We start from the raw sequence: 16,318 nt of genomic DNA, 5'->3' as shown, positions 1-16,318 counted from the left end.
TGCACCAGTCTTGTGTAGATTGATCACTGGCTAATCTACCTCCTCATGATGCATCTTAGAGGTGGAAGCAAATAGTGCTGTTAAAGCTGTGTGCATTCCTATGAAGCCTGTATTCAGAATGTATTATAAAGCATACATAATATAATAACACTTAATAATACCTGGAATAAGTGTGGATAAATGCTTATAAGTACTTCTGGTTACATGCAAAACACTTTATAAAGCTTTACCATGACACTGACTTTATAATGTCAGGCTACATAAAGCGTTATATATCTGTTCATAAGAAAAACATAAGGTTCCATGTTCCCCTTGGAAGATAAGGCCTAGTGTGTATATTCATAGAGCATTAAATCCTGTGTGTGTGTGTGTGTGTGTATATATATATATATAAAATATATGATACTATATATATATATATATATATATATATAGATAGATATATATAGAGAGAGAGCGAGCATATGTTATAAGATGTTCATAAGAATACCTCATAATGCCCGGCATAAGTCTGTCTAAATGCTCAGAAGTAGTTCTGATTGCATGCATACAATTTATAAAGCTTAACCATATGACTTATGTCAAATAACACATTATATCTGTTCATAAGAAGAACTTTCTATAGAGATGTTCTGGAAGTTACGGCCATATAAAATAAATAAATAAATAAATCAGTAACACTTCTTATGTATGCTGTATTCATAATGTATTATAAAGCATGCATAATACATTATACTGCCTGGAATGAGTTTGTATAAATGCTCAGAGGTAGTTACGGTTACAAGCAAACACTTATAAAGCTTCAGTGTATGATTTACAATGAACGCATTTCATCTGTTCATAAGAAAAATGCACACACCCTGGCTATAACACAGGGAATGCATCATAACCTTCAGTAAAGATACTTCACCAGTACCTGCATTGTAGCACCATTATAGCATAACATTGTGTATTCTTCTTTCTTCATGTACATTCGTACTGTTCTTATGCACGGAATTTATAATGCATTATGTAACTTGACATTATGAAGTCGTATATACACATGCTTTATAAAGTATTATGCATACCTACTAATGAATATAAATGCAGGCGTATACAAAGCAGGATAAGGTGTTAAGGTTGTATGCTATCGAACATTTTTAATCTGTTTTTATAATGCATTATGAACGCAATATTGATCTTTTCATACATTCCTCTGTGATAGCTAGACCAGAGGCACGGACTTTCTCCAGGAGTTCTTTCATCCGGACCTGCTTTTATTAGAAAATAATCAACTCCAGTGTACTAACAGTAACGCCACCTCGTTATTGATTACTTTCCCAGCTCATCAAGTGTTTTATTCGACATACCACCCCGAATTAGAACCTAAATTTAAAAATCATTAAAAATTTTTAGATCTAAATAATGACAAGTGATCGTGACAAACTCAGTTTTCACACAAGTCAAATCTTCAAAAAACAGAAATTTTTTTTTTTTTTAACTTTATACAAAAAAAAAAAAGCTAATTATCTGATTTTTAATCAACCATAAAAGCCAGAACGACTTCTGACAGAAATGCATGAGAAGGACTAAAAGGAGATATAGTACAATATATTCAAAACTCAGAAGACCTACAAATCAGTCTGGCATTTTACCCATTTTCTCCCGTCTATAAAAAGGCGCAAAGTCTTACACGTCCAAAAAAATAGAATATCAGATTACGTTTATGGAAGAAGCTACGAAAGCCGAGCGACTAAAGTACAAAAACAGTCACAGGTCAGGGGTCAGGTCCTTATTTGATGCAAAGGGAGACGGTGTATAATTACATACAGCTTACGAACCTTCGTCTATAAACTTTTACACAAATGGCTTTGAGAATGAAATACTTAAGGAAAAAAAAAAAAAAGAAAAGAAAAAAAAAAAAAGTCAACACTTGAAATTCGTTTCATTTACAACATCTACATCATGCAGTCATGCTGATGCAGAGATTAAAACAAGAAGAAGAAGAAGAAGAAGAAGAAGAAGAAGAAGAAATGGATAATTAGTTCCTGAACTGTGAATGGAAAAGAGAACTCTTCATAAAGACAGTTTTGAGTTTAAAATTAAAAAAAGAAAAAAAAAAGAAAAAAAAAGGAATTAAATCTTTAGGTACTGAAATGTAAGGAGACCAAATTATGGGTCACAGTTACGCATTTCCTTCCGAATCCCCTGAAAATTCTCTCTTTTCTTGATGCCGTTGTAGGATTAAGCCTTTTCCTCTATATATAAAGTCCTTACTTTAATACCGAGTCGTCTGTGGGTGATTTAATCAGCTCCCTGGATCTCTGGTTGAAGCGGGTTTGGTTTGGAAATGAAATTAAAGATGCTGTGTGTTTATTGTTGGATTTTTTACAGAAGATATCATGCTCAGTGTTCCTGAGGAATACCAAAAAATGAGTCATACTCAGGTTGTGATAAACGAACGTTTCTCCTCAGACGTTTGGGAATCCAAAAAAAAAAAAAAAAAAACACAAAAAAAACAAAACAAACAAACAAAAAAAGACAAAACAACCAACGACTCCACGTGTTTGTTTTTCTTTTTCTTTGTGTATCCTTCAAGTTCATCACTGTTCCATAGATTCACTCGCTGAGGATGGCAAAACCCTTCCAAACGGGGCAACCCTTCTTCATTACAGCGCCCTGCAGGTGGAGAAAGTACAGAAACATGTGTAATAGGTGATTCTTTGGCATATTTGGAAGGAGTCTCCAGTGTCAGAGCTTTATAACAAGATATAACACAGGAAAATACTTTGAGTATTGAGTATGCATTTTTTTTTTAAATTCGACTTGGTTCCATTTTTTTTTTTAGTATAGGGTCTGCGTTTCAATTTATTTTTCACAGAATACGGCAGTAAAGTCATATGCTGAATGGCTGACATACTTTTTATTTTATTAATAAGCAGCAATCTGGTAGACTGTTTGAGCATGAGTGTAATTCTGCATTACACTGAACGTGCTGCCATCTTCTGGACATTACAGGAAAATATCCATTACAGTGCAGTGCAAAAGTTTGTAGCCGACTTGGTTCCATTTTTTTTTTTAGTATAGGGTCTGCGTTTCAATTTATTTTTCACAGAATACGGCAGTAAAGTCATATGCTGAATGGCTGACATACTTTTTATTTTATTAATAAGCAGCAATCTGGTAGACTGTTTGAGCATGAGTGTAATTCTGCATTACACTGAACGTGCTGCCATCTTCTGGACATTACAGGAAAATATCCATTACAGTGCAGTGCAAAAGTTTGTAGCCACTTATAGATGAGGTCCCCCCCCACAATCTACATAAACAAACATATGGATTTATCTTATGCAGAAGTCCTGAACTACACAGTCTAATTTCTTTTCTCCAATTGCAATCATTATTCTGACTTAATATCTCATTATTTTGATGATCTCATTATTTTGACTTATTAAACTGTTGTTTTATCCTAGTACCTCATTATTTTGACTTAGTATTTAGTTGTTTTAACTTAGTAACTCATTATTTTGACTTGGTATCTTCTTGCTTTAACTTAGTAAGTTGTTATTTTGACCAAATCTCTCATTCTTTTGACTTGGTATCTTGTAATTTTGACTTAGCATCTCAATCTTTTCACCTAGTATTTAATTGTTTTAACTTAGTAAGATCAAAATAATTGCTTACCAAGTTAAACCAACAAAATATTAGGTCAAAATAGCGATACAAATCATTATTTTGATCTAGATGTAATTGTTTTGACATTACAGGTCATTATTTTGACCTAGTATCTTGTAATTTTGACTTATATTGATTTTGTTGTTTTAACTTAAGTCATTATTTTGACTTTATATCCAAGCAATAATTTTTTTTTTTTTTAAACCACACCTTGCAGTTCAAGTCTTCTGTAATCTAATCATACAGCAAAATGACCGTTTTAATCATGTACTCTGAAATGTAACACTAAACTAAAACGCCTTGTTGGATTTGTCTCTTTATTTTGTCCTTTGTGCTCAATTGTATGTTGAAGTCCATTATATGGCTATGCTGATTACTGTGCCAGAGACGTTTCAAGCCCGAGAATGATGTTCATCCAATTATGCGCATTCTTTTCGCAGAAACCAAAAATAAATTCATTAAACCATTATTTAAAAAAAAAAACAAACAAACAAAAAAAACTGCAGTATGAGGTTAAGGGGAGCTGAGGTGAACGTACTTGGCTCCGAGGTGCCGTCGGGAGGACGACACTACAGGAGCACGCAGTTGGATTTCTTCTTCGCTTTTTTCTTCTCCACTGGCGTCTTCCTATTTATCTGTCTGACCAGGTCATAGAAGATCTACAAGGAGAGGAAACGACACTGTTACAAACGCGTTCAAGCGGATTAAACAGATTAGATGTTGGGGAACACTTTGATAAAGGGCAGCGTTCATAGGAATCCTTTAAACCTACATAAGCCCTAAACCAAGCTTTATTTGATCATGCACCAACTGTCAATCGAACTCCAGATGACGTTACCAAAAAATTTACATTTTGTTCTCCGGCTCTAGACGAACAACTGACGAAATTTATTAAAATCGTTTTTTTAGTTAACAGATGAGATGACAAAAAACTTACTGTATATATTTTACATGATACATGTATAAATTGCATGTAGCTAGTTCTGAAGAATTCTTATACACAATTAAGTCAAGTCAAATTTATTAGTAAGGTACATTTAAAAACAACAAATGCTGACCAAAGTGCTGTACAAGCGCTCAAATAAGACCTGCTGTATTGCCAACATCAGCTACTCACGACAACCGGCTGCATGAAGTTCTAATGTACTTATTACTCAAACATTACTAAAATATGGAGTGACTACAAAGTGAACGTGTGGTTTAAAACACAAAACTGTTAACACACTTCCTGTACATATCCGCGAGTGAAACAGATCTTCCGGTCGGACGGTCACATCCTGTCTAGTTGTGCAACCTCAAACTTTTGGATTTTAATATTCTGGTATAAATTCCACTAGGAAAAAATAAAAAAAATCCAGAATGAATTCTGGTCAATAGTTGTAAACATCGAAAAAACAATACATGGTAGGTTTATGTCTGATGTCATAAAGGGCTTATCTAATCAAGTCATCACATCAGCCTACGAACACCCGTGCTTACGTCGAGGACGTTGATCTTCGATTTTGCCGAGGACTCTAAAAAGGCACAGTGGTTCCACTGACGAGCCAGATTCTGTCCCTGCTCCTTTCCCACCACTCGCTCGTCCTCCAGATCACACTTATTACCAACCAGAATCATCGGCACCTAAAACAGAGAAGGATTATGATGGTCTTTTGATCTCCATGGAAAGTCCATAGATATTTTCATTCATTAAAAAGAGTCTGCAGTATGTATATACACACACACACACACAATTCTGCCATTTATATGCTCCACCATGTCTCAGCCTAGTTTACTATTTAGTCAAATCTAGAACAAAAAAAAACTATTTTGTTTATCAGTAACATAAGCTGTGTTTGATTATCTCTCTCAGCACACAAGATTTCCAGGTGCTACATCACCATCTAATCTCAGACGTGACTGTACACTGAAGCCGTGGAGATTAATCAGCGACATCACTAACTGAACTCGTTATGTGAGGCTCAATAAATGCGTTTTATAATAAATTTGACGCAAACGCCAGTCTTTAGTCTGGATTCAAGAGGACTTATAAATAAATATGGCGAGTTTGGTTTGATAATGAAACTTTATTGGGCACATGTACAGTACAGCACAGTGAATTTCTTTTCTTTGAATACTCCAGCATGTTAGGAAGCTGGGGTCAGCTATGATACGGCACTCCTGGAGCAGAGAGGGTTAAGGACCTTGCTCAAGGGCCCAACAGTAGCAGCTTGGCAGTGCTGGGGATTGATCCCCCGACCTTCCAATCAGTAACCCAGAGTCTTAACCATCAAGCCCCTGGTTGTGAAGATAAAGCTGTTTGTAACACCTGTGAGCAAATGCTAGCGGGTGGAAAGTGTAAGGAAACATTTCCAGCCCCGCCGTATTTGCATAGAGGCTTCATGTGTGAGAATTCAGGACACACATAATGGAAACAATCATTGTAGGACTGCACGGTGTACTAGGGATACTCGCTTTTCTAAGCGTAAGGCATTTATTTGACAAAAATGCCACACGAAGGCGCTATTGCAGCTCTACGGACTCGAACTGTTTCGTTCTGTCCTCTCAGCAGACCCCGAGTGAACAGAGTGCCTCTCTTCTCCTCACTAAAAGGGTCCTCACCATATTTGGACTGGCTGCATGCGAGAGTATTTCAAATCCAAACAGTCAGGAAGCACAGCGCAGTTCCCCGGGGAAGCAAACGGAGCCACATCAGCGAGTGTAAAATCCTGAGCTGCACAGGAATGTCCCGACTCGAACCGGGTTTCCATCCACAGTTGTACTTTCAGGCTTCTCGCTCTTTGCTCATAAATATTCCAAACCATTTCTATTTATTTTTCCCCTATTCTCCTCCTTCTTAAAAGCTTTTCAGACCTGCGATCCTCAACGAGCTTAACAAGAACGTACGAACGTGCATGACGCATGAAACGTGCATGGATTTTCATGCTTTTACGTATCTGTGAAAAAGTTCTGAATACATTTTTGCTTTAATATATATTCAGAACGTACACAAGTGTTTATGAATATTCAACAAGGCTACAATCTTATACTGTAACAGAACAAATATCAGCAGTGATACTATACCATTCGCTCAGATAGGAAAAACAATAAATAAATAAATAAATAAATAAATAAACAAAAACAAACAAACGCCAAATATTATACCCAGCACAAACTTTCATATTTGTTTTTTCCCCCCAGATTTTCCAGCTCTGCACAAGAACATTTTGAATTAATTTTTGTTTTAATCAGTTAAAAGAAGGGGGTCAATTAAATTCAACTTAAACTCAATTACTTTTCATTAAATTGAACTTGAAACTGATTGGACGGGGAGATTTCTTCACTGCTAATTGGCCGATATGCTGATGAGCGAGTCTGTGCTTGTTTATCGAGTCCGTTTTCCCATCTTAGCCATTATAACCTTTATTTATTGACATGTTAACATTTTTAAATTTCCTTAATTCGATGAATTCACTTAAGGTGAACAACAAAAATTACATTTTTGTTAGCCCTGATGACATGGTGGCTGAATTCACACACTCGCACCTTAAAGTCATATTCTTGCCGTGAAGAGGTTTTAACTACACACGGAAAAATAGCCAATTTGAAACAATTTCCACAAAATATACACACTCCCAGATGCAGGCCATGTGACAGTACATGACGACTAGCACGAGAAGCGAGGAAGGCCAATCATAACAAACTGCAACATGGCTAACTGCTCCGGGGCTTCATCCTCCGCTCGCGCTACATTCCCGTCACACATGTCCAAAAAAGGGCATCCTTTAACCGACGCGGCTTGAGGAGGAGTGAAGGCGACGGGGTTCGCTCGCTATACGTGCCACGTAGCAATTATTACACATTCAGGGGTCTGATTAAAAGGACTTTTAGGCAGATACTATAGATCTGTTGACATAATCCCGGTATGTATCGAGTATAATGTACTGCGAAAACGCTTCCTGATGAGCTTGCTTACATCTTCCGTATCCTTTACTCGTAGGATCTGTTCTCGTAGATCCTGCAGGTCGTTAAACGTGGACTGTGCTGTGATGGAGTAGACGAGAGCGAAGCCCTGGCCGTTCTTCATGTACAGGTCTCTCATCGCCGTGAACTGCTCCTGTTACGGGAAAAGAGAAAGCAGTGATGGGTGCGTTTACGAATTTTCAAATATTACATCAGACTATAATTCCGTTAGACTGTCACGAAACAAAAAGGGAAACATTATACTTGTCAAAAGCTTTCAGATTTTTACTTTATTTATTTATTTATCCAAAGTAATGTTTACTTTTCACTGATATCTGGCTTAACTCTTAAGCCTTTATTTATTCAGAAGGCTGAATCCACAATGGCTTCCTGTTCGCTCGTTGAAACAAACGTTTCAAAAGACTCGCTTTAGGCAACTGAAACTAGACATTTAACTGTGTTCCTGAGAGGGATCACAAGCGCGAATCCCGACACAGTCTTCCACCAGTCCGCCACGGCCTGGAGCCTATCCCAGTAAGGTGGGGGACACCCGTGACGGGGTGCCAACCCATCACAAGGTATGATCACACATTTTGGAAATGCCAGTCAGTGAACAACACCTCTTTGGACTGGAGGAGGAAACCGGAAGGAGGAGGACTGGAGGAGGAAACCCACGAACCAAATGTGCCCCCGCGCATTAAGCCTCCATGAAAAGGGCTGGGCAATCTGATTATATTATATTGTCATTATAAATATTATTACACATAAACCAAAAAAAAAAGTTTATATACCAAACAGAGGCTGAAATGTAGCTCTGTTACCATAATCAAGCTATACCGTGGGTGAAAAATGATCAGTTCACCTCCAATTAGACGAGTGTACGGTTAAGAGAGCTGCTATTTGGGATATTCCCACTTTTAGCTCATTTCCTGCACTAACTCACCTCAGTAAACTTCAGCTCCATGTGGTTTAGAGTCATTACTCTGAGCCGACCACATCCGTTACACACTAAACTGCTGCTGTAATGCGTATTCGGCAAGTCAAGAAGCCAGAATGGAGCTCAGGACCACTTACTGTGCCGGCTGTGTCCAGAATCTCGAGCATACACTGCTGCCCATCCACTTCCACTTGCTGAACAGAGAAGAGAGGAGAACGTTAGAGGAAAAAGAGAAGGGGAAAGAAAAGAAAAAAAAAAAAAAAAAAAGCTGGGATAAAAATCAGGCCTAACTAGACCAGAGAAGCACAAACTACCTTTCTGTAGGAGTCTTCTATTGTGGGATCATACTTCTCCACGAAGATGCCCTGGACAAACTGTACTGTCTGTGACAAAATCATAAAAAATAATAATTAACAAGAACATAAATCACAACACAAACACAAATGATCTTTCATTTCTCAATCCCAGGATGGGAAAGGTCATCTTGATGGACTAAAGTGGTTGTGATGATGTGGGAAAATAATCAACACCGGGGTGGTGTGATGAAGCGAACTTAACGTTCCCTTTCGGATCTTCCAACAGCAGCATGTCTCGAAGTGTTTTATTCCTCTTATACTGCTGCAACTTGCCCACGATTACCATTTTATGTTCATTAAAGAACTTGCTGTATGTCTAAAAGACATTCCTGCCATCGCTTATGTTATAGCAGCTGAAACCCTCTTTTCTCTCAACGTTAAACGTAAAACTGTCCAGCATGAAGACTTACAGCTTTATTGTTACAAAAGCACGGACAATGGAGACTCCTTCCATAAATGCCAAATAAATAGACAAATATTACACTGTTATGAGGTCTTTCATTCACCCCATGGTAAATAGTTTGTTACTATAGTAACGACGACGTTTTTCATTCATTTATTCATCCCATGGTTAGTAGGTCGTTACTATAGAAACAATGACGTGTTTAAACGAGCACATTAATATACCGTGACTTGTATAATATAAACCTGGAGCTTCTGTCAGAGCCGACACTTTCGGAATTCCGACCAATCAGAATTGAGAATTCGTTCTTAAAGGAAAACATAGTAATCGTTGACAAACTGTTGCGATGCAAGAGGAATAATTTGCTTCACGACCGTGTCACCCCAGTGATAAAACAATCAACGTCATGGTCTGAACAGTAACTGTGCTTCACGTCGCCCAGTCATTGATCATTTTCCTAGAACAGCACACTGTGATGCGTTTTATTCTTCCCGCGGCGTACTCACCAGTGCGGACTTGCCCACGCCTCCGGAGCCCAACACCACAAGCTTGTATTCACGCATGGCAGGATCACGTCACCAATCAGCTCAGCAGTCTAAAAGAGACAAGAGACAGAAGACTGAGATCAGGAAATGTGTGTATGTGTGTATGTGTGTGTGTGTGTGTGAGAGAGAGAGAGATCGCAGTGGGATCGTCCTGGAGCGCAGGGGTGGGGAAAGAGTGTGAGCATGACCTCTCAAACACAAAGCAGCTGTGGGTTTTGGAGAGAGACGTGTGGAGCGGTCCTTTCTCTATGACATCACCTCATTAACAGCTCATAACGGCTCGTATCCCGCCGAGTGGAACATTGACGCCTCAGAGCTCTGGATGGAACGTAAAAGCGAGCGCAAAGACTCATCCCAGGTACAACCGGCTGTGCTAAAGTGAGCGAGGAGTTCCTCTTCTCCGGAATTGACAACAAACCGAGGACATGGCGAACGCGGGGATAAAACACAGAGGGAGCAAAAGGACACAGATGTGTGCTACGTTTATTTATTCTTGCTTTCATAATGAAGTTATGAAACACAGTGTATATTGTTAAAAAAACGGTTTTGGCATTAAACAGTACAAGAAATATTACACACGCAAAAAAACCCAAACAAACAACAAAAACTATATTTCTCATTTGCTTAATTACTGTGTAGCTAATATCGTGAGGCATTGATTCAAGTCCCCGTGACATAAAAACTGAAGTTTTGTGAGTTTAATATCTTATATCTTAGCATTAAGTTTATCTATAAGTTAGTGTGTGCCAAAACATTTAGAATTAAGGCTGGGCGATACGACAAAAATATCAGATGTCGATTCTTGAGGACATTTCTGCGATACATGACGTGCATCACTAATATACACACACACATTTTATATATCCATCTATATTTAAAAAAAAAAAAAAAATTACATACACATACATACATATACATTGTGATATATACTGAAAAACATTACACGATACTTTTCTTTAATGCCTATGAAGACGGAGAAAATTAACAGTTCATTTGTAGTTATTAAAAACTATATATTTAAAAAAAAAAAAAAAAAAAAAAAAAAAAAAACACACACACATCACCATACCAACAACAGCTCAGAGACGTGTATCCAGTAATTGTTTATCACGATACCGATATCACCCAGCCCTGTTTATACCGATCACCAATTTTGATGACATCATTCCAAAATCATCAGATTTTCATTCTCTGGAATGAAATACCTTGCTGAAGTTGACCATCTCGAGCGAGTGACATCAGATTAGCGAGCGTGCTGTTCGGACGCGTGTTCAAATAAAACGTTCTTATTCGGTTTTCCGACTGTAAGCTGGTTAAGGAGGAAACGAAGGAGGTATTTGTGCCGGATATAATTTTTTTACAATGATTCCTTGATTCCAGTGATTTCAAAAGGGGCGGTGCCACATAGTATGTCCCGCCCTGACTTGCTGTTTCAGTAGAAATTAAGTCGACACGTCGAATAACACTGCACATTTCACAGGGACTTTATAGATTGCCGTTAGTGCCTCATATGAATCATTACACGCTTTTAAAAGAAAAGAAAAAAAAAAAAAAGCTAACAAGAAAGTGTAAAGAATCAGCAGGATTTTCCCCAGGTGCTGCAATTTGAGACTCACCCAAAATTTATTTCTGCATACCCTTTAATTCCATTGGACTCAGTGATGAAATGAAAAAGGCTTTGACTGGGTCAACATTTCATCGGAAAAAAAAAATATTAAAATTTCCTATTTCGTCAGATGATGACTGTTGAACTTTTCTCTTCTCTACTATACAAAACTACAGTATTATTAGTTCTGATCTGGTGTTTCCTTCACCCATGTGATATCCTCCAGCTCTTGTTGGTTCATATTATAAGAAGCACGTTGGTATTTTGTCAGAAATCTCATAAATCGATTCCCGTTTCTGTAACTGATCCAGTACATACAAGGCGATGTATTATTTAATGCGAAGCTGAATAGAAATCAGACCGACATCCACACACACTCTCGCTCACGCCTGTTCAGTGAGTAAGGGTGAGAAATACTTTTTCCATGTAAGGCTGTAGACCAGGGAGAGGCCGGCTGTTTTGAGGCTCCGCGAACACGAAGGATGAGAACTCCCTGTAGGGAGAGCGAGATCACAGAACAGAGCCGACGCTAAGCTCACAACCGTTCGTTTGTATTGCCTAGATTTTGCAGTCAAGTTCGTTATTTGATCAGAGATGTTCGGAAAAAAGGCGAGTGTAATAACATCTGTTGCCTGGTTGTTATATTTGCTCACCCAATGAGATATATTATCTCTCAATGAGAAGGTCAGAGGTCAGCAGAAAGTGTGTGTTGGAGTACTGCCTGCTCCAACATCCAAATCAAACAGCTTTTTGTTTTAAACTAATCGAGTTTCAGCCTGCGACCGTGCCCGTTTTCCTCCCACAAAAAAAAAACCACAAACACACACAAGACGCTTGGCTACAAATTCTGAAGGACCTTCCAAACACAATACCCGTCACCGACGATCGCGCTCGGCCCACAAACCTCAACAATGCTCCGGCACATGAGGGGAAAACATCAGTTTCGCAAAGGCTGTAGAGAGACAGCCGGAGGATCACCTGGAAATGGCCTCATGGTTATACGTTTTATATACAAGTCTTGAGCCGGATTTACTGTACGATTTTTGCAAAAAATGTTTTAAAAAAATCAAACCGCACATCGTAAACGTGATCCCGTGGTCGTGACTTCACCGCCATTCTGACCAAAGGCTGCTGATGAGAAAGTTCTGGCAATGTGAAAAATTTACGCTATGGCGTTCAATGGCATTCGCACTTCCTTCAGACACACCAGTTTGAACTTTGGCTTGTTTGGGGGCGGGGCCTATCATCACAGGTTCGCTTTCGCACAGCAGAATTCCGTACGTCGCAGACTGCAACACAGAAGACGCCGGATTCACCCGTTTTATGGTTTTTAAGTGCCGAAGTAACAACTCTTTTCCCAGAATCACAAAAATAGAAGCAGGTAGTATCGTGACAAACTGGATTGATCAGGTTACTTGGCATGCAGCTCAGAGACCAGTTCAGTTCGATTAAGTTGAAGCGAACCCCAGTGCACTGTTTTCAAAAAGACCAGGGACTGGATTGCTGGACCACTTTTGGGTTCGAGGACAGTTTTCACACCTCACCGACTGTACCAAACTCACAGCCCGAGTCTGGGAAAAAAGCGAGGATGAAAATGACCCAACATCCACCTGTGGTAGGATGTCACAGACAGCTACAAATACATAGCGCTGGGGCAAAACATAAACAAAAACATACTAACAGATGGAAAATCTCTCTTGATTACCTCAAGCGTACTTTGAGAAATGTTTTCGTTCATGTGAGCCCGGTTTCTGCATGAGCCTTCCTGTTTTTCAGCTTTACCCATGGTTTAGCATGTCCTCTGGGAAGTCTTCCCTTGATTGTTGACTTGGACACAGATACACCTACCTCCAGGAGGGTGTTCTTGATCTGGCCAACTGTTGTGAACCAGTTTTTCTTCACCGGAGCAAGTATTCTTCTGCCATCTAACCGCAGGTGTTTTCGGTGGTCTTCTCAGTAGTGGTTCCTTGAGCTCACCGGTGCGTTCTTTCTTTTAAAGAACGTTCCAAATAGTTCATTTGGGTAGATCTAAATGTTTTTGCACTCTCGCTGATGGGTTCGTTTGGATTTTTCAGCCCGATGGTGGCTTGCCTCACTGGCAGTGACAGCTCTCTGGACTCCATATTGAGAGTGAACAGCAAAGAAATTCCAAATGCAAAATGCCACAAGTGAAATCAACTCTGGATCTGAATAATGAAGGGATAACACATGCCTTCCCATGGAACAGCTGGGCAGCCAACTCTGTCCAATTACAGTACTTCTAGGCCCTTAAAAAAGTACTGCAGTGCTGTAATTCCTACACCGTTCACCTAATTCGGAAGTGTATTCCCACAAATTCAAGCTGCAAGTCTGCCATTCCAACTCCAATATACTGCGGTAGAGAACACAAAATAAAAACACCAACACCATCCACATATTTATAGAACTGCTTCTGTAAATTATAAAGACTGTCCTGTGCTCATCCCAGAAGACAGTTGGTTCTCTTATTGTTATAGGCCACCTGACAAGGAACGATCACCAAAAGCTGGATTTTCAAACCCAACCTGACCTTCTGGGAACGTTCCATTTCTGTTAAGACAACGTTCCTGGAAAACCAAATGCCGGAAACATTCTGTAGAACCAAATCACTGTTAGTCTGGTTCTTCTCGAGGTTTCTTCCTGGCGTCCTTTCAGGGAGGTTTCCCAAAAGTAAATCGAACGTTCTTCTAAGTGTATCGTTTATTCTCGCTACACCATCACTGTTGAAAGATCTGAAGAAGTGCACGGTCAAAAAAAGGTCAGAAAGCTGATCACTTAGTAACTTCAGGAAGAAAATTACCTCCCATCCTACGCTGAATGAAATGTCAGCAAACTATTTACTGTCATCTTGTCTACGTGCATTAGAAAGATAACAAGTCTATGCTTTTTTTTTCCTTCCCCATGACGGAAAACGCACGCAGATTAAACAGGGTGATGATGAATGAGTGAATTGTAAATGTCTGATCAACATCTACTGAAAAATAATAAATAAATGAATGAATGAATGAATGAATGCAAGCAACAGAGTAAGGTTTGTGAAATCAACTGTTGGTTTTGGATCCCCCCCAACCACCCAAAGAAAAAAAAAGAAATTCCACTTAGTCAGTCTGTTTTTGTCCTGATGAGTCAATTAGAGAAAGAACCAAATGAGTGATTCATCAGAGTCCTCAGAGAACCCTGAGGTCTACAAATCTAGAAACGTGGTTGCGTTTCCGTTTGGTTTTTTTCTTTTTCAGTTGTAGTGACAGAAGGAGTATTTCATCACCCTACGTGACTACATGCATGTGGGTCTCATGCCATGTGCATGGCCAAGTATTCAAAAAGTAATCTCTCTTCAGTTATTAATAATCTCATATTATTCTGATTCTGAAGAGGAGACTACAGTACTGTATCTATCTACAAGTGGGAAATAAATCCGGGTGCAGAACTACCCGTTCCCACGGAGATCAGTAAACGCTGTTCGCAAACTGAAAAAACACGTGTGTAGCTCATTTCGAGTTCAAATACGCACGCCAATGCGAGAGACAGTCGGTTCGTTTAAACGGTAGCAGGTCAAGGGTGAAAATACTATCGTCACCTAAGAGATAAAAACTAATAAATGCTGATTTAAAATAATAATAATAATTTAAAAAATCCTGGAGACGTTTGTTTAATATTTATGAAAGAGAAATGTTACGCTGGTGATGGTGCGAGTGATTCTAGCAGATGTGACGTAAGTGAGAAAAGGAACGCTCCAGAACACGTAACTAGAAACGGATAAAAAGTATGATGTGTCGCTGTTTAATGAATACTCATTTAAAAAAATATCGGAATGCCAGAGTGCGGAGGTATAAGTGAAATAAAACGCTTGTTGGTACAGGAAGGTAATCGACTTGTGGTGGTAAGAATAACTCTGCTGTCAATCTATGTCGAACCGAGACGCTGAGCCGCCGGACGAACCATGACAGGGTATGAGAGTGAAAGTCAAAGGAAAATCATCATTTCTAAAACATCAACAGGTGACTGAAGAGCTTAAAAAACATGGCACACAGAAAGAAAGCTCATGTTCTCCGTCTCGTGCTAGTTATTGAAGTGTCCGACAGCAGAGAATCAACTTCCGGTTTATTCAATTAACTCAGTCAATTACCATGTTTCTGAGTCAAAATGTCCAGTGTAACATTAAACCTTTCACTGACTTAACTAGCATAGCAGCACAGCTAAGACTGAAAGCTAAGAGCTACTAACTAACACAGCTAACTGCAGTCTGTTTGTTCTATCTAATTATACAGACAAATAGTATTCGTTTCCAATTAAATCCTCGGAATAAACGCTAGCTAATGTGAGCGAGTTACTTAGTGAGTTAGTTAGTTAGGTAGCTAGTTAGCTTTACCTACCCTGGTATCCAGCCCAGAATTCTCCTCGTCTCAAACTAAACCGTATAAAAAAATACTCCTTTACTATAAAGAAGTGGCTCATTCCATAGAAAATAGATTTAAAATAAAAAAAAAAAAAGTTTTAAATTAAGTATATATACGAAGCAACTCCGCTCTCCGAAAGCCGTCTGTCACATTCAGCGGCTCTAACGGTCCTTTTAGCCGACATTAAAGCTAACCACTTCCGGTACTGCGGAATTCTGGGAGTCGGAGAGAAGCGTCTCAAATACAGCCATGTTCACTACATAGTGCTCTTACTTCCAGTGCACTAGAAATGAGCCACTGCGTTGTAGGGATTCTTTATTGGTAAAGGAACTGTTAATGATGAGTATAACCCCTTCAGTGTGGTGCTGTTGGAGGAAAATAATCAGTGATGGAGAGACAAACCCTTCAGTGTGGTGCTGTTGGAGGAAAATAATCAGTGATGTGGTGATGTACAATGGTA

The 16,318-nt window shown here is 39.0% G+C and overlaps 1 protein-coding gene across 1 annotated transcript; it reads right to left on the bottom strand.

Annotated features, from left to right (window-relative positions):
* Positions 1 to 1,235: 1,235 nt before the first annotated feature.
* Positions 1,236 to 16,054, bottom strand: rap1ab (RAP1A, member of RAS oncogene family b). Its single transcript, XM_017451064.3, has 8 exons — positions 15,835 to 16,054; positions 9,799 to 9,887; positions 8,848 to 8,916; positions 8,671 to 8,727; positions 7,610 to 7,750; positions 5,134 to 5,277; positions 4,193 to 4,313; positions 1,236 to 2,658 (listed from the first exon to the last, which is right to left on the bottom strand). Exons 2-7 carry the CDS (start codon positions 9,853 to 9,855, stop codon positions 4,224 to 4,226), a joined length of 558 nt encoding a protein of 185 aa, XP_017306553.1. The 5' UTR covers positions 9,856 to 9,887; positions 15,835 to 16,054; the 3' UTR covers positions 1,236 to 2,658; positions 4,193 to 4,223.
* Positions 16,055 to 16,318: the final 264 nt, after the last annotated feature.

Source organism: Ictalurus punctatus, chromosome 21, assembly GCF_001660625.3.
Source record: "Ictalurus punctatus breed USDA103 chromosome 21, Coco_2.0, whole genome shotgun sequence".
NCBI lineage: Eukaryota > Metazoa > Chordata > Actinopteri > Siluriformes > Ictaluridae > Ictalurus > Ictalurus punctatus.
The sequence above is the reverse complement of the archived record's forward strand: the minus strand, read 5'-3'. Positions and strand labels throughout refer to the sequence as shown.